The sequence below is a fragment of the Ornithodoros turicata genome, chromosome 4 (assembly GCF_037126465.1).
Source record: "Ornithodoros turicata isolate Travis chromosome 4, ASM3712646v1, whole genome shotgun sequence".
NCBI classification, from domain to species: Eukaryota; Metazoa; Arthropoda; class Arachnida; order Ixodida; family Argasidae; genus Ornithodoros; species Ornithodoros turicata.
Genome location: NC_088204.1, coordinates 19,900,492 through 19,928,379, shown reverse-complemented (window position 1 = coordinate 19,928,379; position 27,888 = coordinate 19,900,492). Strand labels below are relative to the sequence as shown.

The 27,888-nt window shown below is 46.2% G+C and overlaps 1 protein-coding gene across 1 annotated transcript; it reads right to left on the bottom strand.

Annotated features, from left to right (window-relative positions):
- Nucleotides 1-237: 237 nt before the first annotated feature.
- LOC135392774 (zinc finger protein 43-like) lies at nt 238-27,888 on the bottom strand. The gene is made up of 4 exons (XM_064623496.1): nt 27,810-27,888; nt 10,539-10,712; nt 4,482-5,132; nt 238-1,177 (listed from the first exon to the last, which is right to left on the bottom strand). Exons 1-4 carry the CDS (start codon nt 27,810-27,812, stop codon nt 290-292), a joined length of 1,716 nt encoding a protein of 571 aa, XP_064479566.1. The 5' UTR covers nt 27,813-27,888; the 3' UTR covers nt 238-289.

Below are 27,888 nucleotides of genomic sequence, written 5' to 3'. Positions count from 1 at the left end.
TCAGCTCCGATTTTCGGTTCGGTTCCGTTCGACACCTTGGTTACAACAATGGCGTGTTTGTGTCACCCCTGTGCCTTGGATGATCCAAGGCACAGGGGTGACACAAACATGTTGGATCTATAAAATCAATTAGCTAGCAGATGCTGTATCCATCTTATTCACGGCGCTGGTTTGACATTGGTGATAGATCTAACAAACTGCAGAGAAGAACTGCGCGAATTACACAGCTCTGTTTTCGACACTTTATTGGCATCCCCATCGGCTCGCATTTTCCTTTTTCTTCTTTCCATCATGTATGCTTGGCCCTAACGTGACTCGACAAGTTATGTTTCCACTTGAAAGCCTCCCCGCAGAGATGACACTTGAATGGCCTTTCTTCGCTGTGTGTCTTCATGTGGTCTCCGATCTTGTGCTTCCACGCGAACGCCTTTTCACAAACGGGGCACTTGAACCGCTTTTCCTCGGTGTGAACAACCATGTGTACATTCAATTCTGTGCTGGAATGAAACCCCTTACCACACACCTGACACTCGCAGTTCTTCTCCCCTATGTGAACCCTGGACATGTGGGACACGTACTGACTCACTTGGTAGAACGACTTGGAACAAATGCAACAGGTGTTTGTCGGCTCGTCCGTGTGGCGTCGCATGTGGGCTACCAAGAACGAAGACCTCGGCAACGACATGTGGCACACGTTGCAAGTGGCGCCTTTCCTCACGCGTTTTATGCCGAGATGTACCCTTTTATTGTGAACCTTCAGGTACTCCACCGTTGTGTACCCTCTACGGCACGTCTTGCACTTGTACGGTCTTTCTCCAGTGTGAAGGAAGTAATGAGATTCTAAATATTGCGGAGTCATCATCTTGAAACAAACCTCGCAGCATTCTCTGGTGTCTTGATCGCAATGCAAAAGAAGCTTATGCTTCTTCAACTCCCATTTCCACTTGGTGGTGAAGTTACATTTGGGACACTTGAGCTTCGGCCTGGGTACGTGCGACTTGCGAAAATGGTCTCTGAAGTATTCGGCTGTCTTGCAGGCGGACGGACATCTGGGACATTTGAAGGGCCTCTCCTCGGTGTGCGTACTACAATGAGCTATGAAACGGTATCGGTTCTTCAGTTGCATTCCGCAAACGGCACACTCGTACATTCCGTTAGCCAGACGTCCCGGGAGTTTCTGTAAGTGAGAGAGATTTTTCTTGTAAAGTGCGAATGGTAATGAACCGTGAACATGCGCTAAACAAGACGGATGCACAGGATGTATAAAGGGAAATGTGGTGTGGTATTCAAAAAGTCTATATAACAAAAAATATGGCCACGCAAACATTTCCCCCTATTTCCTATGGATATGCACACAAAAACCACGAACAAAATTACAGTGAGCGAGCTTCTAGGCGGTAAAATAACCATTTCCAGCAACTATTTCGTGGGGTATCCAGGAAACTTCATCGTCAATTTAATTCAATGTATCGCCTGAATGTTACTCATATGCCTCACATAATGTACAAAATAATGAAATGTAGGTCATGTTCTATATAGCAATAGCCCAAGCAAAGATGTTGTATCTGCCTCACTGCGCACTTCACGCACCGAGCTCATTACCGACCTCGGCACCATGAGGCGGCATTCAGTACAGTCCTCTGACCCAAGTCCAGCGTGTCTGGATGGCTGTAAGGTGCGCCATGATAGAAGAGACGTGCCGACGGTATAGCGGTCGTCCTTCGCTGTTTGAACCCTCTCGCCTCTTTCTGGGGTGTGGACCCCAACCCCGTCACGCGTGGCGTTCTGTCGGCAACACAAGAGACGGTGCTCCGTCACCGCATCAATAAACAGGGTACCCTAATTGTGCAGGTGTCATCTGAACATTCGGCGCGCCGCCTCGTGGCCGTCCGGTCACTTGCTGGAATCGACGTCCTCCCACACATCTCTCAATCATGCCTTCGCACCACGGGCAGAATAGTCGGTGTTCCCCGCAGTATAGCGACGCACAGCTCCTAGACTTCTTCCGCGCCAGTCACTGCGGTGAAGAGACGGGCGGCCTATTCACGCGAGAGCGACGGCTCCGCCAACGTCATCGTTAAGTCAAGTGTCCTTCTCAGTTTTGAGCCTGGCGGCGAGCTCCCTACCAAGCTACGACTTGGCTTCACTCACTATCCTGTCTCGGAGTATGTTGACCCCCCTGTCCACTGCTTCAACTGTCAGAGGTACGGTCATTATGCCAGGGACTGCCCAGACTCCCAGCGATGAGAGGCGATGTGCGCCAACTGTGGTGGACAGCATACCGCGACGTACCGCACTTGTAGAGTTGCCAAGACCGCAGTCGCTGCGCACAGACGACGTATCCTGAATAGTAACTCAAGTCCAGCAACCATATCTTCGCGGCGTCCTCCCGCTGGACAAGCCCACTTCCCACGTCTCTCGGGTAGCACCGAGCAAGCGGCGCACCGTCAAGACTCTCCAGCCAGCGGGAAAACCGACGCCTCAAGACAGTCCCCCACGATCATCTCAGCCGTCCCATGCTCGACCGATGAAAGATGAGCTCACCTTTGGCGCAGTAATCGCTATGATGTTCACTGCCCTGCGCGCCAATGTCCAACAAATCCCTGCTCCGGGTGATCAAGTAGTCCTAGAGCTTGAGCCTCTCCTGCGCCATTTTCCCTCTCCACCCGTGAATGGCTAATCGTCTACCACTTCCTCTCAGAAGCAGTCGCCTTTTAGCAATACATTGATACATTAATAATATATTGCATCCGAGACGCTTGTTCCCTTTCTGCGGGATGCTGACACCCTTCGAGTATATACTCGCTATCTCACCCGTCACCCTCACCACTATCTCCCCCATATTGACGACGACTGCCCTGACTCAGCTTTCGGCAAGGCCATCGAACGCCTCAAAGATCATCCTCCTTCCCCCTCATCCGCTCCCTCTTATGCGCCAGTAATGTGGCCCTTTACCCGTCCTCATACATGCTCCTCCATCCCCGTTCCTAAGCGAAACCGTTACACTCCCGCACCAGCCCTCCAACTCGCTCTCTTTCTGCTTTCTCACTCCACGTATCAGGACCATAGCCACGTCTACACGGACGGTTCAGTCATGGCAGACAGCTCGGGCGCTGCATTTTATATCCCTTATAGTGACTTTCAGCAAGCCGTTGCCCTCCCCTTACCCAACGCTCTCTACAGAAGCATAACTCCTCGGTATTCTGTCGGCTCTGCAGCACTTTCGCTCGGCCTGTCGGCTGCACAGTGGGTTTTTGTGACTGACAGCAAGGCTTCACTGGATCTACTGCTCTCTTTTCGCCCCATCACAATATTCGTTCTCCACGCGCTTATACTGCAAGCTCTCACACAACTCGCGGCCACTGGCCATTCTGTGACGCTTCAGTGGATCCCGGGACACGTAGGCATTCTTGGTAGCACCTGGGCAGACACCCGTTGCGAGACACGCAACATCTACCAGAGCTCTCCCTGTATACCCCTCTACCCATAACAACCTCTGCCTGTTCCCTGCACATTCGCCGTTGGCGCTGTGTCCGTGTACCCGGCAGTTCCGAGCGGACTCTATCTCATATGATCATGCCTTACGTCTCGTTGACCCCCTGTAGGACTTTACTATCGCGTGCTGTTGCAATAGAGCTTAAGAGTCTCTCCTCCATCGCCTTCGAATGAATGTTGCACGCACACCCTCACTCCTGTATAAAATGCGCCAGACGAACTCCCTCAATACACCTCTACTTGTTTGTAAACAAATGACGTCATAATGTTCGACAGCGTCACGAGTTTGGTAGAGTTGAACTACGTTCAAAGCGTGGCGAACAAGGTCGCGCCCGAAAGCCACGGTCTTGAGGGGATTACGATGGTCTCTGAAAAGGACGCGACCTTCGGTCCTACTTTTCTTTCAATAGGAGGCAGGGAACAAGTGCCCATTCGTGGTACCCACCTCTCCCCTTCCGATTTGTTTTGGTTTCCGTGTGTCTACCAACGTGATGATGACGTTTCTCGGGTAGAGGTTTATTGCACAACTTGTTGCGTGGAAGCCGACATTGAGCAATATCTATTATACTGCAACCGGTATTTCTCTTGGTTACGCCAACCTCTCTTTGGCCACTCTGCTCGGCCCAGCCTTGCACAACCAGGTGGCGGTTACGACTGCCCTCTTGAGCTTTCTTCATGTCCTCAGTCTCGGCCTGTCTCCAAAGCCCCCTTTTCTGTGTGCGCGTAGTGTGTTACGTTGTTTTTCTTCTTTTTCTTTTTCTGAAGGAATACAAGTAGGCCTACGCTTGACTAAGCTTTCCTCTCTTTCTTTTTTCAATAACCCCCCCCCCCACACACACACACACTTCTGCCCTTCGTCAAGTGAGTCCTCTCCTGGGGTAAATTTAGCTGAGACACCTCGTAGTGTTAAAAGCACAGTGATTGCGCACGATGGTTATTCCGTAGGGAACAGTAACCCCTTACTCAGTAAAAAAAGAAAAGCTTACCGGGTCGTGGCCTTTCATGTGTTCCCAGATGTTGACGCCATAACTCTGCACTGTGTCGCAGACGACGCACTTGTTGCCGAGCGCCGCCATAATTTGGCAGCCACTAACTTTGTCCAACTGCTCCGAAACGACAACATTCGTTGTTTCACGTTCCTCTAGCATGAAAGTTTCGCCTGGTTGCCTCCTGCCGGTATGCACCTTCTTAATGTGCCTCAGCAAGACGTCCTTTGCTGAATATGCTTCACTGCACTCGCTGCACTGGAAGGGCTTCTCATCGGTGTGTAGGAAATAATGTTGCTTTATGTAGCTCACGTCAAGCCACTTGAAACAAACTTCGCAACGCTCTTTACACCGACCAGAATGTCTGGCAAGGTGGGTCCTCAACCCGTCCAGCGATTTGGTCGTGAAGGGGCACTCGGGGCACCTGAGCGAAGGACCGTCCAGGTGAACTGTACTGAAATGGTCACTGAAGTTATTGGCTGTCTTGAACGCGAAGGAGCATTTCGGACACTTGAAGGGCGTCTCTTTTACATGTGTAATGTAATGTGGTCGAAGGAAAGCCTTTCTTGTAGACTGCTTGCCACAGACGATGCACTGGTAGAGTCCGTTGGGCAGGTGAGAGTGTTTCAGATACACCGACGTTGGGACAAACTGAGAAAACAGAAAGGAGATATGTGTGAAGTGGGCTGGCACTTGAAGGAAATGTCATCAGAAACATTATGGTCTCATAAGCCTCTCCTTGACATGTCACTGCAGGACGTCATTGCGAAGTTCATATGGCAGTTCCAAGCAGGCGCGGATCTCAAGAGGGGGGGGGGGGGGTTTCAGGGGTCCGGACCCCCCTCAATTTCAGACTTGAACATAGGGTACAGTGTAACAAGCCCAGCATGCACGTGGCACTTGTCCATAGCGGACCTCCCCCCCCTCCCTCGGGAAAATCCTAGGTCCGCCCCTGGTTCCAAGTAGCAGCGCTACAAAAAATCGAACATCAGAGATACGTGTAAATAAAAAAAGAGGGCTTCCGTAACCAGTCAAACACTTATGTCGGAGATGAACGATAACGACTGGGCCATTATTTGGATAATGTTCTTCGGGAACCTCGATACCTCTTTGACAGAGTCGCTAAATACAACTTACGCTATGTTACATTGCCAGTCAAAGTAGCGAAATTTAAATTTTAACCGGGCCGTGCGAATATTGAAAAAAAGAAGCGATTATTCCATATTGAATTCGTTTCGGCTGTACAACTATTCGCTTCGTATTCACTTCGCGGTTACTACAGTCGACCCCCGTTTATCCGGACGGTGCCGTTCCCGGCGAAATCGTCCGGATACCGGGGCATCTGGATAAATGAAACGACCGAATAGAGACGACCTACAGAGCAAGGTTGAATTAAAACACAGAAATCTCGTCAATGACAGCTGTTACATAGTAGTGTAGGCACTCGATTCCTGCAAACTTTTGCTAATTGCATAGAGTTGAGCCACGCTGTTGCGCTGTTCGAAGAATGTCAGTGCGGTCGCAAAGTGTCAATGTTCGAGCCTTGTTTCTCACCGGCGTCATCGGCACCGTCTTGCTGCACATGATAGGAGGCAACAGCAGCAATCACACCGTCATCAGTCATAGCTGCACACGCGTCATCATCCTTATCAACGTCAACGTAGTCAGAAACCGCAGCATCATCTACGGCAGTCGCAGTGAGCCTCTGCATCAGGAATCGCAGCTCAACGGGCCGTAAGCAGCAGGCCCTCGGGTTGGAGTTTTCCCCTCTAGAACCGGACAGTTCCTCGAGATATTTCCAATTGACTCGATTGGTCAACGTGCCCCAACGCACACCAATAGAAAAGGGGGTCATCGTGCACGGTTGTCTCCCCTACGGAGGAATGTAGGTCCCTGACGTGTGACGGGAATAAGCCCGAAACAGCGAAAAGGGTGACGCAGTGGGGTCAGCGTCTCCTCTTACTCACGGTAGTCCGGATAACTGAAGCTGGATTACAAGAATTTTCGACTTTCGTTCCCTTGAATTCTTGTCCGAGTCCGGAAGCTGAAGTCCGGATAAACGAGAACAAAATACGTGGAGGAAAATCCGTTCCCGCGCCTTTTGTCCGGATACCGCGGGATCCGGATAAATGAAGTCCGGATAAGCGGGGGTCGACTGTATATGACTGAGTGAATGATACAGGGTTTAGGCTCGTGCTAAATGTCACCCCGGTGCCCATTTCAAGAAGTTGAGTCTCAACCCTGTATCATTCGACAGGCCGTTCATCAGAGGCCTCCATCCAAAGTCTACGGAAGCGCTCGGAGAAATGCCACGTTCCCCTCACGTAACGTCAGCAAGCCTCCATACCTACCTTCCCAAGCAGCACAATGTACTGAAAGTCGAGTGCAATAGGGGTGGACGGGTAGGTGGAAGGCCTTGAACAGACTCGTGAAACTAAAGAACATTGATACCGTCCACCACTATTGCACTCAACTTTCAGTACATTGTGCTGCTTGGGTTGCTTCTTCCTTCTCAACTCACGCGCACCTTGTACTCGCTACAGCCAGCTGCTTGAGCAGCGACTGTCTACGTCACGGGTCACATGATCGACCCTGCCAGAGAAATACGTTACATCTTGACGTAACGTCCCTCTTCCCGCTTTTCTGATATTGTCTTTCCAAATGTGGATGACCTTTTAAAGGTGTGCTACAAAAGTAATGCTGCACTGACAGTGCGGAGACTCAAAAGAAATCTTTCTAAGGAAACTCAAAAGAAATCTTCCTAAGGTAAGGGTTCAAACCTTCCAACAAGAACAAAACCTACCGCAACCGGAAGTATACACAGATTCCTGGAATCAACGGGAAATCAGAAATCAATGCCTTTGCTTGCTCAAGGCCCTGTCCGTAGCGCACCTTCAGGGTAACTCCATCAAAAATAGTCGTACGTATATTGTTCCAGTGCCGTAAGTAGTTTCATCACTGAATCTGAACTACAACGTATATCCAAATCACTATGCCACACACACACAAAAAAAAAAGGATCTCGAACGAATACTTGGCTTATCTGCACAGATTCCAAGTCCTCCCTACAGGCCATCATAAAAGGATGTGATGTGACGCAGTGGCGTCACTATGGGGGTGCGGGGGGTGCGGTCCGCACCGGGTGATGCGACAGAAGGGGGTGACGTGCTGCAGCTGTACCGCCTCCTCCTCTCTTTTTCTGTAGCGAGGTGACGCCAAAAGCAACATAAGAAGCCCTCGGCAAGCATGTGATCTTTTTCTGCGTACGACATGATACTGTTATTTATCGTGTATCGCCTCATGTGGAAAGGAACACATTATTTTGGGGGGCGGGGGTTGACGGGGCACCGGGTGACGCGTACCCTAGTGATGCCACTGATGTGACGTACCTGACGTCTGACCATATGACACCTGACGTACAAAATCTTCACCTCAGCGAGCTATGTCGTACAGTCATGTCAGAGTGCAATACCGCTGGCTTCCCTCCTATACTGTGGTGTATCAGCAGCAGACAAAACGGCCAAGAAAGCAAAAGCTGAGCGCCATACCTTTCTTAAAAAGCCGACTCCAAAGCCTATCTGAGGAAGATAACAACACAAAAGTCCGGAAAACTCTGGAAGGCATGCCTTCGAACTACTAATTCTCTCCTTCATCGGTCACGATTTGGATACTTTATGATACCATGATACTTTATGGACTCCCATTGGCCCACCCCAGCTCCTCCGCCCTCCAAGGCTTGGAGCAGCTCCACAGACAGGAACTGAGGAATGCTCTCGGTATTCCCGTCTTTGCACGATGTAACAAAACACGGACTCAACGCGAACGGACAGTGACAGCAGTGGACAATTTATGGCCAACCGTTTCGGGACGAACCCCCACGCTCGCTCCTCACTGTAACGCCGTGTATTGTACATACGTGTATCGAGTTTCAGTTCTCTCCCTCTTTTTACAGTCTTTTCTCTTTGTAAATAAAGACAGTTCTAACCCATACCCTTAACTGGTGAAGACGCTTCTTGCTTCTGTGCTTCGCGACAATTTAACGAGGCTGCGAGTTTTGCAACACACGTAGTGAGGCTGTGTGCACGGTAGCCCCAGCCTTGCCCTATAACTCCATCGAGCACCTCAAACGACTCAAAAAAAGAAAAGGAGGAGAAAAAACGTTCCTGGTAAAGCCCTCATCACACACTTCCGTGCACAGCCGCATAGACTTCCGTTTTGCGGCCAACATCAGCAACTTCGCAGAGGTGGCCGGTGCCCACACCCCCTGCATTGCCTCGATCCCAAGGAACCTACCAGGATCTATACCGAAATCCACAGCGAGCTATGCTTAGCTGGTGTCAAGAGGAAGAGCGACCTCCCTGACACAGTCGTTCGTCAACGCCTCGCTGCGGGGTGCCTCTACAACAACCATAAGCAGCAGGCCATGCACGTGTACATTGTACACAGATGCCAGCGTAGATAAACACACAGGAATAAGTGCCACCGCATACTGCATCCCTTCGCACAAGCTTGACTGCGTAGAAGGTCTACTCGGGGAGCTATACGGAGCTATACGGGGCTCTACTTCTCGTATAATCGTATCCAACATCACTGCGAAGGATGTTGCTTCGCGGGAAAGGCCCGGCTGCAAATAGCACGGCTTGAATGCCAGGACACGGCGGTATCGCTACAATGTACACCTTCCCACAAAGGCGTAGTGCAGGCAATGACCAGGCTAATGCTCTGGCTGAAACATAAAGCAGCTGCGAAAGCCAGGCCGAACGTGAAAGGTCCCCCAAGCAATCTCTGCTGCTCGAATTCAATCAAGGGGGGGGGGGGATGCCACACCCTGACATGCGAACGAGATACGGATCTGTAACTAGTGGCCTCTCCAGGGCCAGGGAGTCCCGCCTCCTCCACACCCGATTCCCCAGTACCTACGCACGCGCCCACGTCTTCAAGCTCGGGCGCACACCGAACCCTGAATGCCCCACTGTAGGGAAACAGGAACGGAGGAGCACGTCATAATGGACTGCCCAACCATATCGCATGCTAGACACAGGCTTCAGCAAGCTGTGCAGCCCACTGACACATCTGAACTCCAGCTCGAGGAAATCCCCTGGCATCCCCCCCCCCCTCTTTTCTCCAGTTGTTCATTCAGTTATCCATTACATTTTTGGGTCTGGAGGGACAGCAACAGCGGTTGTCCTGCAGTTGTTGTTTCTTTCACCTTTCTTGCTCTCCCTTTCTTTTCATCCCCTCTCCCTTGGCCGGTATTTTTCACGGTGAATGTTAGCAATCCTAGCCCCGAGCAAAGTGCCGCCTGTCTATAGGCAGGCACATCGCTCGTCTACCCAACGTTAACCACCCCAACAGCGAAGCCCCGTAATTTTGGCTCGACTTGAAATGAACAGATCATGTTGTAAAAAAAAAAAAAAGTGCTTTGATTTGGGATCAGGTTGCGTTCCTAATTACGTTTTCTACTGGAACAACCACATTTGCTGCTATTTTGCGGATCTGTAACGTGCGACGCACTGAAGAGACTCGAGAAATTTTCCAATTTGCAGACTTTGAAAAGCGAGCTCGGAGTAAATGGTAGAGAAGAGCATATCCACGAAGAAAAGTGTAAAAGAGGAACGATAGTTCACGTCTCTGCATCTTTTTACACTGAGTGAAGCGAGGCCAGCAAAAGCAAGGCGCACCGCCTTGCTTTTGCTGGCCTCGCTTCAGAATAAAGACGAGCAGAAAAGAGTAAGAAGGTAAAAGTCATTGTTACTCTACATTTACTATTGTTATCTCAGAGTGCGAGCGCTGCTGAAAAGAGTAAATTGGTATAAATAATAATAAATGACAACAAACACGCTAAGTTCAAACAAAGAGTCACTTTTGTTCTTTATGGAACCACTAGATGAATTACCATAACAATGAGTCCATTTCGGGACTAGGTACATGGAACACTACGCGAAGTTTACGGAGTAAAACTCGGTGCCAGGAGACTAGAAGCTGTAGTTGCTCCCTAATTTACTCCTTTTCTTTCCTTAGAGTGTACACATTGAAAAAAAAAAAAAAAAAACTTACGGGATCATGAGACCGCATGTGCTCCATGAAATCCACGTAGTCCTGCTCTTCCTGGCAGACGATGCATTTGTTGCCCAATTCTGTGATGACATCTCTGATCCTGTTCATAGTTGCATTCAAGCCAACAGATCTTGCTGAACTCCCACCGTCGACTGGTAGCAGAGGTCGCGTGTGCTAGAACCAGAGGTGGGGACATTACTGTTATTTTGTAATGCATTGCCATTACTTTTATAAAAACCTAATGCATTACATTACTCATTACTTTTTCGAGGTTAGTAACGCATTAGTAATGCCATCATAGTTTGCCAGTAATGCCATAGCAGTATGCCATGCAGTAATGCCATAGTTTCGCGGAAGCGGATGTCGGGGGGGGGGGGATATGTTTATTGAAAAAAGGAAAGGGAGGAAAGGTCGGTCAGGCGTAGACCGACTTGCTATTCCATAAAAGCCAAGAAGAAAACAAAAGCAACAACAAACCAAAGACCACGCGAGCGCACACACACACACACAAAAATGGGGGCCTTAGAGACTGGTCGAGAGACCGAAGGCATCAAGAAAGCTCAAGAGGGTAAGAGGGCAGTCGTAACCGCCCCCTGGTTGTGCAAGACTGGGCCGAGCCCAAGCAGCACAATGTACTAAAAGTCGAGTGCAATAGGGGTGGACGGTATGTGTCTTATCAATGTTCTTTAGTTTCACGAGTGTGCTCAAGGCCTTCCACCTACCCGTCCACCCCTATTGCACTCGACTTTCAGTACATTGTGCTGCCTGGGAGCAGAGTGGCCAAAGAGACGTTGGGGTAACCAAGAGAGATACCGGTTGCAGTATAGATAGTGCTCAATGTCGGCTTCCACGCAGCAGAAAGTGTCTCACAGATTTAACAACAAAGATGAACAACTTCTTATCAACCTTCTACACGTGGTCTACAAAAAAATTATTTGATAATTAACCCCCTTAAAACAAAGGCTGTTGTTTTCCACCCACTGCATAAGGCTATTTCCTGCTCCGAATCTATTGTTATCGGTATAAGCACGATATCTTTTGTCAAGGAGGTGAAGTCGCTGGACGTCTGGTTCACTGATACGATGTCGTGGGATAATCACGTTGGTTACATCACTAACAAAATATCGCCCGTGATCGGCATTTTAGGTCGACACAGAAACGTCCTTCCAACTAAGGCAAAAGTTATGACCTATAACGCACTGGTTTACCCTCACCTGACATACTGTCACCTAGTTGGGGAACCACAACGCAAACAAATCTTGAAAGGTTACTTTTGTGTCAGAAGAAGGTACTTCGTCACATAGCAAACGTTCCCTTTTTACATCCAACAGGATCCCTCTTCGCGAAATTTAGCATAATCAGAATTATGGATCTCTATAAGTCCCGTATGTCCATTACATATGTAACTTCAGTAAAGCAAAATAATCTCATCTTTCTAGCCCTAGCCAATTTAACTATGAGATTAACCTCTTATTAACTACGCTACAATGAGCCCTACTTCACACCGTGTGCACGAACTAATTATGGCTCACAGTTGGTTTCATATAATCTTCCACGACATATCAATTCCCATATCCAAAACAACATTAACATCAGCTGTCTTTCAATTCGCTCTATAAAGGCCATGTATGTTCACTAGGATAGTCATATTATTTCGTGTGTTCTCATAGCTTTTCTGTTTTATGCATCTGAATGCATTGTGTTCATTACCATTGTCTCACTCCGTAATTCGTCTGGTTTGCTATTTGTCATTGCTGTTCGCTTTGCATTGTCTGGTTTGCTATTTGTCATTGCTTTGTTGTATCTGTCGAGTGTACAAAGGGGGGTCAGACCTCGTCAAGCTGCAGTTCTTGCAGCTTTTTGTCTGTATCCCCTCACCAAATGTCATTGGTGAAATAAATTATTATTATTATTATTATTATTATTATTATAAGTTATGCAACTGGGGGAGTTCGTCTGGCGCATTTTATACAGGAGTGAGGGTGTGCGTGCAACATTCATTCGAAGACGATGGAGGAGAAAATATTCAGCTCTATTGCAACAGCAGGCAATAGTCCTACAGGGGGTCGATGAGACGTAAGAAATGATCATACGACGTACAGTACGCTCGGAACAGCTGGGTACGGACACAGCGCCACCGGCGAATATGCAGGGAACAGGCAGAGGCCGTTAGGGGTAGAAGGGTAGCAGGGAGAGCTCTGGTAGATGTTGCGTGTCTTGCTATTGTGTCTGCGCGGGTGTTACCAAGAAGGCCTACGTGTCCCGGGATCCACTGACGCGCCACAGAGTGGCCAGTGGCCGCGAGTTGTGTGAGAACTTGCAGTATACTTAAGCGCGTGGAGAGCGAATATTGTGATGGTGCGAAAAGAGAGCAGCAGATCCAGTGAAGCCTTGCTGTCAGTGTCACGGACTGTGGTCGGGTTCGTGCGTCACCAACTCCGAGGGGATGGCCTAGTAGGGACAGACCAGTCCGCTCTTAGTTTAAGTTTCCCGGGCAGTGACGCCACACCGTGCAGGCAATTTGGACCTCGGCGAGAAGGAAATGGGGAGGCTAGCAAAGAGTCGACATTTGCAAGGTTTTACTGAAGAATACAACAAAAACTAACAACGACATCAGTGCAACAGTACTGGTGTGGTACATATCTGTCGGGCTCCTGCGAAGTCGGGTGCTGGGTGCGTTCAGTGGAAAAGTCGAGGATGACGGGTCACGACACTCTTGCGCTGGTGGTTTCTTGATGTATGTAAAGTCCACAGCCGCACACGGCTCCCGTGCGATGTTCTCACTCAGTCCATCGCATCGCAGAGTTCTCACACACAAAGTCCGGAGTCGGCACCACGGCCTCAGCCGTCCTCACTTCGCGGTTATACCTTGCCAACTATCCCCTTAATCCCAGTACGCTCCCCGAGGTCTTTTCATTTCTTTCTCCCTCTTTGTTTTTGACACTTATTCCATGTGTGACGCCTTAGCGTCTACAGGCTTCTTATTATGTTCCTCGGGGGAGGAAGACATAGTGCGCGAAGATACGTTTCCCGTTACACACCTCGGAAAGATATAGGATACACAACGTGCTTTTCCCTTAAACCCGAACCCTGGCCGAAGTCAGCCTGAGTTAATGGCTCTAACAACCGCAAGCCCAAGACTCCGGATCACTTGTACAATGACATCGATAAACAGACTCCCTCCCACATACATTTTTCGCCAAACACTTCGGGGGAGCCAGACCACGGTCTGTTGCTCTATTTTTGGAGTGAGATGGCAGACGATCATGACAGTCAGTCAGAAAAACCCACTGTGAATCCGGCAGGCCGAGCAAAAGTGCTGTAGAGCCGACAGAATACCGAGGAGCTCTGCTTCTGTGGAGGGCGTTGGGTAGGGAGGGCAAGGGCTAGCTGAAAGTCACCAATCAGGGATATAAAATGCAGCGCCCGAGCTGTCTGCCGTGACTGAGCCGTCCGTATATACCTGGCGATGGTTCTGATACGTGGAGTGCAGAAAGTCTAGAGCGTGTTGGAGGGCTACAGGTGCGGGAGTGTCACGATTGCGCTGAAGACCGGGGACGGTGCCGAAATAGCAGGACGCGCAAAGGTCCACAGTGGTGGCGCATAAGAGGGAGCGGTTGAGGAGGTCATCAATATGGCGGAGATAGTGGTGAGGGTGACGGGTGAGATAGCGAGTATATACTCGAAGGGTGTCACCATCTCGCAGAAGGGCAGAAGGGGAACAGGCTTCTCCCGTGCTTCAGCAAGAGTACAGTAAGTCTCTGATGTTCGTGGTATTCCCAGACAAATGCGCTCCTGTGTTTGGATGACTGCGTGCAAGACAGGGAGGCTGTAACGCAGTGTCCCCAAAACGAGGGGCTGGTGGACGCGATGAAGATCAGAGCAGGACGGGCCCCAGGACGCACCAGCGATACGTCTCAGGAAGCGAACTCAGGCAGTCGCCTTTGTAGTAAACATGACGGAATTTTCGTGTTGTACTACACGAACTAGCTCGATATACACTAAATTTGGCCCACGAATGGGACAAGTCTACACCAGCCGAACTTAGTGGACTTGTCACCCTAATAGAGGCTATGTTTATGTTTCGTTGATTCTCCTTTACCCTAAATGCGTACAGGGGAAAATCGGTGATATCATCATGTGGACACTTGTGACACACACCGCCAACTCTTGCAGAATTCCCCAGGTTGGTCCCTTCTCTTTTGTTGACGTGAGCCCATTGTTAAAGGCGGATTAAAATTACCCATTGTTAAAAGCATGTTTGCCTGTCGACCAGGGTTGTTAAGAAACTTAGTAAAAGTATCTGAGTACGTGTACTTAGATACCTTTCAGGAAATATTAGATACATTTTCAAACACGCACTTCTAACTGTAACTTAATTACTTTTTTCAGTAACTTGTATCTGTCTTTTTGAGTAAAAACGGCAAAACAACGTCGCCGAGCAGGAGATGGCGCGAAGGGCGGGCGCTGACACTAGGGATCCTCCATGCGCTACCAAGCAGTGCAGAGCTCCGTGGAAAGGCTCTTCAGCCTTGGGGGGCTTGTGGGCACTAAGCTGCGTACTCGGATGACCGACAAAAACTTTGAGATGACTGTGCTACTGCGTGCGAACAAGAAGTACCAAGTGTGATGTATGCGCAGTGTGAACCAATCGTGTGATTTTCAAACAAGTGTGCGAGTACAGGCACTGTTGAGGCGCTTTATACTTCAGTTGTGTGTTGTGTTTGCAGAACGTGGATAGTGCTGTGCTGCACATTTTTTGCTTGTGTGATTTACTGCATTCATTGTATACATTTCATATAATTTACCCACCAGAATCGCAGTCTCACAGAGAACTAGTCGGGGCATAAGATATTCAGTCCATGGATCTGATGGCCATGCGAAATTCAGTGAGATTTTTTGGCAATTAAAATGTTTATTTGTTGCTCAGTGAGCCAATTTTTGTCCCTGTCTCGGTTACCCCCAGTTTAGGCATTCCTTTCAATGTTTTACCTGCAATAACGTACGATTACCCAAGAAGGGATGTCTTTGTGGCTCTAGAGTGACACCTATTATGAGCCAAAGCCGAAAGATATGGTCTGCGTACAGAATTGCAAAATGTAACTCCACCCGTACTCGGATACTTTTCCAAGGTATTTGTAACCGTATCTCAGTATTTTTTCCTGTCAGTAATTCTAACTGTAACTTAATTACTTTTGAAGCTGAGTATATGTAACTGTAACTTTAACAACCCTGCTGTCGACTTTACCTGCTCCGCAAATACAGAAGACACGTAAGATATGCAACGATGTCAGGCTGCCTGACCGTTCAACAATTTTTATCTGCACGCTGTAAGTTTACCAATGTGTTGCGCTAACATATTCAAGCCAGGAGCGCGCTGCAGCACGCTATTTTTTGCGCACGCAAAGGTGGTGGTGGTGGTGATAGGGCTTGCCGTTGTCGGCCTCACGTATGTGGGCAACGTCACGACTCACGCCCTGGGGGAATGTGCGTCCTGGGCCGACTTCTAAGGGAACTGTGCCGACATGAAGGCGATAGCATACGATGCACTTTTTCTCTCCAATACCGAGCCCGGTTGCATTTATAAATGCTGTGTCTTATTGCCTGGAAAAGTATATCCCAAGCAGGCCTAAAATAATTCGAAAATGGAATCCCTAGGTTTCTCGTGAAATAATTCACTTAAAAAGACGACTTAAGCGCCAACGCCACGCTGGTCACACTGCTGCATTTAATGCCAACAAGGCAGTATTGAAGACGAAGTTACAGGAAGCAAAGCGTAGTTATTGTTCAACTACTTTGGAAACTTTTATGAGGACAAACCCACGAAATCAAATAAGTCAATTGAGAAAATACGTCATAATGGCAAGTTGATATCGGAGCCGTCGCAAGTTACCAATGCTTTTAATGTATACTTCGAATCGGTCTTCGAAATACATCAAGAAGAATTGTCCACATTAGCCGTAGATAATAGAGGGAGTGAAGTTGGCTTGTCTAGGGAAGGTATTTTGAACTTACTCCTGAAATTAGATGTTAAGAAGTCATCTGGACCGGATTCAGTACCAAATGAATTCTTGCCGTAGGTATGCCGATATCAACTCCTATTTCCTTTTTGCCATAAAACCACTTTCGGAGTGTAATTTACCAGATGACTGGAGGAGAGCAAAAGTAATTCCTGTACATAAATCTGGTGACATGGAAGACATAAGAAACTACAGACCTACATCACTGACGAGTCAATCATGTAAGCTACTTGAGCACATAATTAGCAATTATATAACTGATTACCTTGAAAGTATAGATAGGATTTTTTTTTTGTATGAACCAACACAGCTTCAGGAAGGGAGTGTCCACAACCACACAGCTAATCGAAGCTATTCATGACTTTACTAGCGCTATCAACCAGGGGCTTCAGGTCGATATAATATGCCTTGATTTCTGCAAAGCGTTTGATAAAATACCACATCAAAAACTGAATTAGAAACTGATACGTACTGGAATAAATCCGCGCATCTGGCTAACAGCGTATCTGTCACGAAGAACGCAACATGTAGATCTGCAGACAGGTTTATCTGATGATGTGCAAATCAAATCAGGAGTCCCACAGGGATCAGTTTTGGGTCCTCTCTTATTTTTAATTTATATTAATGACATTGAATCTTGTGTTAATGGTCCTGTTACTATTAGATTATTCGCAGATGATTGTTTAATATATTGCCCTATCAGAAACATTGCTAATCAAAAATTGCTTGCTGGATGTTTAGAGAATATATCGAAATGGTGTGGCGACTGGGGAATGCATATTAACTGTCGGAAAACTGTTTTCTCTCAGCTAACAAACAAAAAATCTACAGCAGAGTTTGAATATAGTATCCAGGGGCATAGAGTTTGAATATAGTATCCAGGGGCATAAATTAATTAGAGTTGACTCATTTTAATATTTGGGTATTAATGTGGCATGTAATTTACAGTGGGACAAACATGTCAATGAAATATGTTTGAAGGCTAGGAACCGTCTTTGGTTACTTAAGAGGGCATACCAGCTCTCCGTCCCAATGTATTTCCTATGGAACAGTTTTTATGCTTTCTCTCGGTAACCGCCGCGCAGATTTTGACGCGGGTGCTTTCATCATAAAGAGGAAGACGAGATGAAGAGAATTACGCTACAGGATTTCTCATATATGTCGTATGTATTTTACGGCGACGTCACGAATGCGAAAAAAATACACCATTTTTCTCCTCCCTCTTTGAAAAGGTTTTATTAAACTTCTATAGCCATTTCGAAAAAAACTTTTCCATTACTCTCTCTGGAATTATTTCAGGAATCGATAGACATCAAATTTATATGTCTACCACTTATAGTTTTTATAAAAAGGCATGAAACGTGAGTACGCAAAATCGCCCACTCAAAGCCCCGTGAACGGCGTCATTCTGTGTTGCCATCTGGTGACGCGACAGCAAAACCGCGCGGATCGTATCCTTCCGCCGAGCAAGCGTGCGCGTGCGCACCTGACCGTCCTGTTGGCTCCTCTGTCCTCTTTACTTTCCCGGACCGCTGACTTAGGGCATGACCTTGGAGACCAGAACAAAAGCTTACTTAGCTGCTCGTAAAGGGATTATTGCCTGAGCCTGAGGCATTGTCGCCAACAACCAGAGACCAACAACCGTCTTCTTTTTTCGGTGCGCGTATAGAGAATTGAGATGAGTTTATTAGCTTCACATGAAACATCAATTTGCCCGATTTTGACGTTTCGGGTTTGTGCTTACTCAATCAACTGTCTCATAAGGCTAACGAGAATCTGTCGTATTTACGATTAGTGGAAGGCCGACTTTACAAACATTCCAGTGACGTTCAACAGGACTGCCCTGTAATGTTCGTAATGTTGAAACAGCGATCAAGCGGATTACACACAGATAAATGTTCCTCAGGATAACTGCATTTAGAACTGCAGCTCTCTTTGTTCTTCTCTTTCTTTTATTGATCGATTTATTTTTATGTTTATCTTATTATTTTCTTCTTTTTTTTTCGTCAACGCTCCACGTGAACCAATAAGAAAAATCGATCAAGCGACTGCTGCACAATTATTTCCGCCCACGCAATGGGCAACCGTCTTTTCCGGAACCCAAATTCACGTTCGCGAAAAAAGGAAAACCAATGACAATGCTCGATTGCTTCGAACGGTGATATGCCATGTTTAAAAGTCCGACATCACTATTTACCACACAAACTCAACAAATTCCGATGAAAAAATGGCTAGGAAGCAAGCGAGCTGCTGAAGATGATGCATGATGTCAAACCCCGAGACTAGGGAGCACGAAGGGACAGACACGAACAGGTGTTTTTGAGACTTCGTGTTTGTGTCTGTCCCTTCGTGTTGCCTAGTCTCGGGGTTTTACATCATGCATCAAATTTCGCTATCTGTCCAAGTCATTTTAGCGAACGAGATCCACATTTTTGGCTCTTAGGCTTAGCGGGGCGGACGCGACGGAACAGCACGTTAGGTCGGTGTTTGTATTTTCATGTTCATGTTGTTTATTTTTCAACGGCGACTTCGATCACGTTATTTTGAGATACGGCCAATTTTTCGATACCGGTTCCCTGGATTTTCCATCTTTCGACACTTCTTGCTGGTTGCGCGTTGGATGACCCAAAACCTGTACCCGTCGTTCTTTGCACCGCAAACAAAGGGAAGCCTTCTGAGGAAGATAAGGAACTCCGGGTCACTGGGGATTCTCAACTGAACTAGTGACGAAACTAGTAACGAAAGGTCTGGTGTAATGTGAAGTACCCTGTGAAAACCAAGGAGTGTCTAACAATATAGTACTGAAGTTTCCGGGTAATAATCAGTTCATTATGAGACGTAATTTGTGCTCCGAGACCTCCTCGCGTACATAAAGACGGAGTTCAAAGAGTTTTAGGAGCTTCCCTTCTCCTTTTCTTATTTCTTTTTTTTTTTCTAAATAGCTGTTGCTAAATGCAATGCATTTATTTAGGCTGACTGAGTGTAAGTATTGAGCCTATCAAAAGGCCGAAAATCATAACGTCGAACTATCAGAAGGCCGGAAGCCAAAAGACCAAAAAATCGTAACGTCGAACTGTCAGAAGGCCGAAAATAAGAAGGCTGAAAATGGAAAGGCCAAAGAGACACGGGGTGAGCACTCCAGTGAATGACCACTGAATGGGATGATGTTGATTATGAAAAAGTTTTGTGGCTATTGTATTAGAAATCAAATAACTGGAATGCATAGCATTTGGTGGTCGCAAATAGATTAGCCAGCGAAGATGAAAAACACACCGATCACATTATAACCGAAATTATATTCCGAAATCCTAAGCTGTTATTTGAAGAAAAGTAATTGATAACAGTACAAACATGAGTAAGAAACATCATAAACAGCATAACAGCATTTGATCGAACGCCGTTTGGTCGAAAGCCGTTTGATCGCAAGCCGGTTGATCGACGCCGTTTGTTCGAAAGATGTTTCTTCGAAGGGAGTTCGAAGCTCGCAGCGTGTCCTTAGCACCTCTTTTTCTGTAACTTTTGACTCGAACATATGGAGCAGGCAATCAGTGTCCTCTCCTTTTTTGTTTGTTTGTTTCTTGCTTCTTTTTTTTTTTCAGCTAAAGACCCCTCTGGTTATTTGCAGACCTTTGTCATTCACGAACAGCACAGCCTTCTGGCTTTTTACTCTCTCCCATCTGAAAATAAAATAAAATTGAATAGAACAATGTGGAAGTATCCCGCGAAATTGTAACGGGACCCATTACTTCAATCCCCCGGAGATGAACTCCCTACCCATCATCCTGAAATAAAGTTGTTGTTGTATCCCGCGAACCAGTGGGACACATACCGAAGAAAATGTCTTCACGATCGTACGATCGTATGGTTTCTTTTTTTTTTCTTCTTTTTTTGGGGGGGTAGCAGAATTCGCTTGCGCGAATTCAACCTCCCCTTGTTATTTATTTATGTAACCAACCAACGACAACAACAACAAAATGTCTTCAAGTTGGGAGCAGCCAATAGTCTGTGCTTCTTCTGGGCATGGCACGAAAAACTGTCCGAAAACTGGCCGAACCGAAATCGGGACCGAACTTTTTCTGTGCATCACCGCGTGCTACCGAAATGCACCCCAAATTTCGGCCGAAGACTTCTGGCCTTGGGGAACATCGCCTTTCAACAATCCAGCTCAATGAGATAATCCCTGTATTCATAGAAGTAGAAATCGCACACACGGCAACAGTCGACCCGACTGCTACGTCATCGTTGCTATGGTTCTCCTTCCGGCTGAATAGCCATTGGATGCTTCTCCTTTTTCGGTTGGCGTCACTTCTCATTTCGGAGGAGAAATCTGGCTTGGTCAGATCGGGGCGACTTCGGCCCGAAATTCTGTTCCCCGAAAAAAGTCCGGTCCCGAATTCGGTTCGGAAAGAATTCGGACGCTTTTCGGGCCATGTGGTTCACGCTAAATGGGATAGTGATATGTGCACGAAAGGCACTCGAAGTCTGAATGCTAAGAAGGAAATTTCGCCATAGTATAAAATAAAGATATTGTATTAACAGCCATATAAAACTTTAGTTCAATCTTGTTTAGAGTATGTATCTGCTTCAAACGAACCAATAAAAAATCAAACGACCGCTGCCGTTTCGATCAAACGGTGTTCGATCAATTGGCTTTCGACCAAATGTCCCGCGTTCGATCAAGCTGCTTTCGTTCTTGCGGAGGACATTTCTCTAGGGGACATTTTTTTTCTGGGGATGTTTCTTCCCGGGGACATTTTTTCCGGGGAGGAAAATCCGGCATCTCGGGCGAGCTTTGAATATATGAAACGGCTTCTCCGTGACCATTCCTTCATTTGGCAACTAGCGCTCATATTCATCTCTGGAAACGTCAGTTTTGTAATTGCATCTGTGTTGCCCTACAAGAATAGTGATTTTCCTGTCCCACATGATAAGGAGACCGAGCTGCACTTTTTGCAACACTCAAACAAGAACCTGTTATGTTGTCAGGTGACCATTGTTAATATTTTTCTATTGTGTGCCCTTTTATTTTTTGTCGAATCGTTCCTCTTGGCGTCCAGAAAAAAAGTATATGTTGGGAATATCGCGAGTCCCGCTGCGAGGTCTCGCCGCTCGACCTTTCCGTATCTTCCTTGGTTGGGTCGACCCGAAGCCTTTATCGCCCTTCATGTTCTTTGTACGGTTTTGCAAAGTGGCACACCAAGGCGAGAAGAAGGGAGTCTTCTGTCACTGGGGGTTGTCGACCGACATCATTTTTCTGAGCCGATGTGAAAGAAAAAGGAGAGGGAACATGGGGGAAAGGATTACTGTAGTTTTCTGGTAAAGAAGTCTATTCTGCGATGAAAATTTTGAAAAGTATTTTGCACCAACGCCCTGTAAATGAAGTCAAATATTTGATAATGCTTACTTACCAGAAATATACATACCAAAATGTCATTTTTGCATGAATAATAGAGTTATTATCAAGGTAAATTGCGTGTAAGCGTGTGCAGAAAAAAAAAAAGAAAAAGGGAATACTGTTTTGAGCACTAGATTTTCCTGACTGGCATTGTAAGCGCTGTGTGTTTACAGCCTAATTTACAGTACATCCAGTTGAGAGCCTCCGTGATACCGACATCTCGGGCGAGCTTTGATAGCATATGAGGTTACCTTTCCTTGGCCATTTCCTGATTTCTTAATTGGCAATCGCCTTGTGCTCAGACTCACTGCTGGCAACATTCGTTTATAATACCATCTGTGTGTGTGCCCATATTGCCATCCATACTATCCGATCACACCTATACGTCGGCATACACTAAGTATGCACTAGTAAAACAATACGAAGAGCAACTAAAAATTACATAATATCAGTCAGTACAGACAACAAACACAACAACAAAATAAAAATAACAAAGTACTCATATAGCAATAGGAGACAAGCAAAAAGACGTGAATGTCTCGAATCGAACTGCAGACCTTTCGTGTCAAAGTCCGACACTTTACCTCTCGACAAACAGCGCAGAGGGTGCGGGCCGCCTTAAACTTGCGAGGTCAACCATGCACAATGGGGATTATTTCGGGAGTCGGAGGCGAACGGCGTGATAAGGACGGCGAGCGTGGCGCCATCTAGAATCGGGAAAATCGTGAATCGGAGTTGCTCCCCGACTTTGACGGCGGCCCCATGTATTTTCTATGGGACAAACTTTGCAGTCTCTTTCGGAAAATAATGAACCGATTTTCACGAGACTGGTCTTGTTGGATAGCATTCGGAAATGCGCTTTGTCGCTTCAGGAAAAAATATTGCTTTTCTCAAGACATTTTTCTAAACGCGTTATTGAAGTACAAAAAATTACCAAAATTGGATACTCAAGCTTTGACACGCTCTGATAAAAAAACTGAGAGATCTATGCGGAAATTTTCGTGGAGCGGCAAAGCAAAAATCTTTCTAGAGCATTTTAACACGAGGATTATCCACATCCGATTATCTGTTCTCTCGATATATGATAAAATGTGAAGGTTGGTAACGCGCTGCATTTTGCGCTTCCCTGTGGCGCCATATCGCGGGCTAAAGGGGTACAAAGAATCCCTCCGCCACACAGCAGCGTAAATCCAATACCCTATCCTAGATTCCCTTTCCTGAAAGGTTCCATTCCCTCTGATGAAGTCTTTGAAACAGCTCTTTTTGGGAGATTAGGTAAGGGAATGACAAAAGCGTCTGCTGTTTGGGATTGTTGGAGATAGTATGTGTGTCGCAATCTCCCAGTCTGTTCCCTGCCCAGGGTTTTTCCGACCTGATCGGTATGGCAATGCAGTTTTCCGGCAGGCAATGCAGTTTTGTGTTGATCACCCTTGTTTGTTTTCTGTGCACAGTGGCCGGCAATTTTTCGGTGAAAGGACCATGTATCCTACTTTTATATGGTGCTGTCTTTGAAAGCATACAAGTTTTTGACTGCACTGAGTATGAAAATCGGCACTGCTTTTGTTATTAGTTGCTCCGGTGCAGGGTTTTAGGGAAAAATGCCCCCACCCCCCAAATAATCAAAATGCCACCGAAAAAATTATCAGCTGGAAGAAATGTGCACAAAAAAAATTCCCCTGAGGGACATCCAATATTGATGCGCGTGGGCTTGTTCACTTTGGACGTCGGCTTTTTGCTACAGTGTGAATAAACACGGTGGGGGGGGGGGGGGGGGGGGGATATGAAGATGAATTAAAGAAAAAGGGAAAAAAGGAAAGGTCAACCGAAGCGAGTAGTCGTATATTCTGTTTGAATTCCGAATCAAACATGCAATTCAACGTTCGAATTCCTAATCGCATCGATGTTTCTTCCAAACCGAACACATTTCAATAATTGATTGATTGATTATTTAAAAGAAAACCAGGGAGAAACATTTCAATAATGTCGAAGCTGCACACGTTAGACTAGAGTGCATAAAATAATGTGAGCGCTGCTCCAGCATGGAAAGCAACGGAGGACACGAAACGTCTAGGTAAATTGTAGCAAGATAATCTAAGTTGATAAGGAAATTTAAAGATTGCGTCCGTTTCATGCTGAATAATGATTTCGCATGTGGTGGATACCATGCGTACGGGTGTAGGAAAAAATGGTCGACAAAAAATGGCCCCTCAAGCAGTATTGTGCCCGTTACTCGACAAAAGTAATTGATTACCGTTACCGTTACTTCTACGCAAAAGCTAATTGATTATCGTTACCAATTACTCGACTCCAAATGTGATTGATTACAACTAACGCAATTACTAGTAACGAGTTACGCACAAGTCTGCCCGAGAGTACTGCGCGGACAAAAATGCGGGTGTAGGAAAAAACGGTCCCGGAAATAACGGTCCCGGAAAAAATGGTCCCGGAAAAAACGGTCCCGGAAAGAAGGGTCCCACTGGCAAAAGGCGGAAAAAAAGGTCCCGCAGGCATGGAATGGTTTTGCCATCGCTTGTGCACAAGAGCACATCTTTGGTGTGACAGATGATGCTCCTCAGACAGAGATAGGTATTATGTTTTGTGAATACGGTGTTTTATTTGCTCTTTATTGCTTTTTTTATTTTTTTTGCTTTGAATTGCCTAGTTGTAAGACGTGACTACCCCGCTTGACTAAAATTCCTACCCCAAAGTCGGCAATAACTCGATCGGTAGCTGGCTTCGGGTAGTAGCTTCGGTTGGCGCTTACACTTGACGTCATTCTCTTTTCCGGCTTTGGCCGGAGTTCTCAGACCTAGGTCAGTGAACTTTTTGTCTGTGTAACCTACTCTAGCCTAAGCATGGTACTGGTGAAAAGCTTTCTGTCCTTCGGTTAGCGCTTACACTTGACGTTATTCTCTTTTCCAGCTTTGGTCGGAGTTTTTTTTGTCTGTGTAATCTACTCTATCCTAGGCGTGGTCAGGAGGAGGATGCAGGGGCGTAGTTGCAGATCGCCGATGAAGCACATCAAAGCCGACCGAGTGGTACCATTCGATCTTCCGATTTGTTGAAATTGGGAGACGTAGGTTCTTGTTTCTTTTCTTCTTCTTCTTTCGTGTGTTAATTGATTAATGAAATCTACATTTGATTCGAGTTTAACATAAAATCGATATGACTCGCTGCACTAGTTCGCTAGCGATCGTTCGCTGGAAGCTAGTTTTTTTCATCTGTTGGTCAGACTTTTCTGTGTCGATGTTTTATGGATAATAAATATCAGTGATGGCCACTAACTACTTCTACAGTAGTTTAACTATAACTACTAACTACTTTGAGATTGAGTAGTTTAACTAGTAGTTCAACTACTTTTCAGGGGAGTAGTTAAAACTACTTTTTTAACTACTGCAATGTAGTTTAACTACATCTATAACTACTTAACGTTGTCCAGCAACACCAATCCCTTGTAGTGTTCTTGGACACCTAAATATGAATCACAAGCACTAATAAACTTTGGCTCAAGCCATTGCTACGATTGTCAAATACAAAGCTTGCGGCGGGATTCTCTCTGTTCCTACGCGATAAACTAAGTTGCAGAATTATTTCACAGCAAATGAGGCTTCACTAGACAAGCATTAAAAGTGAAGATTTAGTACACATGCACGACACAATTGCTCTGCACCTCCGTTCTCATCAAACAAGTAGCTCAAGGTAAAAGTCGGAAGCACAATCGTGCCGTAAAGCTTGCGGCAAAATCAGCAGTAGTTGGCGCCTTCAGTAACCTAACTACTGTAGTTAACTACTTAAAATAGTAGTTTAACTAGTAGTTGCCACTACATTTCTGCAAGTAGTTGATAACTACTTTTTAACTACAATCAGGTAGTTTAACTAGTAGTTTAACTACATGTAGTTAACTACTGGCCATCACTGATAAATATGAAGTTCACCAGGGCGCCGACAATCGCTCATCGGACAAGAGCTCACCCAACGATATCGCTCACATTTTTACCGACTGCGACTCTTTTACTGCCATGGCCTTTTCCTTTTCTTCTGTGGGTTCATATTCTAGGACCATTTATTCCGTCACCCATAAGTCAGACATCGAATAGGACGAAGGTATGACATTGTAGTAGAAGTTCTAAACCAAAGTGTTTTGTCGCCTATTTGTGTCCCCCTGCCCGATTGTGACCGTTTCCAATAAAGGAGAAATAAAAAATGGTATGAGACTCGTAAACATCAAGCATAGACATGAAAGAACTAAGATGTGGGTTCGAGTCCTACAGCTGGCTAACCTTTTCAGTAACTTTCTTCTTTCATCGTTAATCAAGCATAGGTTCACTTGCGTGTGTGTTTTGCAGATTGGAGAAATTCTATATGGTAATGTAATCAATCAATCAATCAATGCACCACACTTTTTCTGTGAGTACACAGCACTTGGCTTTACGAAAGCCGAGCTTCTATCTGCGAAATGTTTTGCAACTCCCAGCCAAAGAAACATCAGCAGGTCAATATAATTTTAAAGAAATAAGCGCGGCGAACGAAACGTAACACTTCGACTTTGCGTGCTGGTGTCGAAGAACTCAAACATGGAAAGCTTAGGAAAGCTAAGATAAGAGACAATGAAGAAGAATTCGCCTTGGTCGGACATGTCTTTTTTCCTTTAGCTCAGTTGACCTTGGCAACCCACACATGACGGGAGATCCCGGCACCTCAATAGTCAAGGAGGTCACACGTGTTTATGGAACTACACAATCCCGCGGAGGAGAAACTCGTAACAGGGGTATTCATTAGAGCTTTCACCTTGATGAGACCCGGATGTTTGTGTGGCGCCATCTACATGCGACAAAATCGTGAATCGGAGATGGCTCCTCGGTGATATCCCCTCTTAAAAGAAAACTGAAGTACAGCTCGAGAGATGTGAAACTGACTGCATACAAAACATTGATCCGTCCTCTGCACCGGCCCTCCAGAAAGAGGGAAAAAAAGCACGCGTATAGGCGGGGTGCGCCAGACCACCAGAAAGAGGGAAAAAGCACTGGTAAAGCTATGGTGTGACGTCACGTGCAAGCCATGTATAGTATGGGACCCATACAAAAAGAATCTTACGGCCCAAATAGAAAAAGTTTAAAGGTTGGCAGCACGTTTTATAATATCCAACTTTAGGCGAACTGACTCTGTATCTAATATGTTAGAAGCCTTGCAATTAGAAAGCCTAAAAAGCAGACGTAGATTAGCTAAATTAAAGTTCTTCTTTCTGCTATATCATAATAAACTAAAGCTCAATAGCCAGATATACTTAGAATCTTTGTCATCGCGGTCCTTACGTGCACGACATAGTAAGGCTGCGAAACCATACGAAGCAAGGGTAGACTTGTTCAAATATTAATATTTCCCACACACAATCACAATCTGGAATGCATTACCTGAACATATAATATATGTGCAAAATGAATCTGCCTTCATTGAAGCCCTGAGCAATACTGATTTAATATAATGTTATTCTAATGTTAGCGCTATTATGCATTGTGGTTCCTCGATGAGATTACTTGGTTTGTTAGTTCTTTTGTTTATGATTAGTGTTATGATTGGTGATTGTGGTAGTGTTGAACCCCCCTGTAACGGTCCCACTTGGGACTAACAGTATTCGAAATAAATAAATAAATAAATTTACCAAATTCAAAGAAAACTCAATGATCTTGGCAGATCAAGGCTCGACGCAAACGGTGTTTATTCGCTCGTAGGCGCTCCCAGGCGTGCATTCGCTAGGAGCTCCAGCGCCTCCGAGCGAATAAACATAAGCGCACAAAAAGGCTTATTATGTATTCCTCCAAAAGAATCGACTACGAACATGTTAATATCGCAACTTACCATTCAGCACTTTCCGGGACGCATGTTTCTAGCAGATGAAATCACGCCTGGATAAGCACACCATTTGAGTCGTTCTGAC

What these genes read in the sequence shown, in the direction of transcription:
- LOC135392774 (XM_064623496.1), bottom strand. An exon ending in ACATGCGGTCTCATGATCCC is followed by an intron (nt 5,133 to 10,538) that starts GTAAGTTTTTTT and finishes CTGTTTTCTCAG; the next exon opens with TTTGTCCCAACGTCGGTGTA. An exon ending in ACATGAAAGGCCACGACCCG is followed by an intron (nt 1,178 to 4,481) that starts GTAAGCTTTTCT and finishes TCTCACTTACAG; the next exon opens with AAACTCCCGGGACGTCTGGC.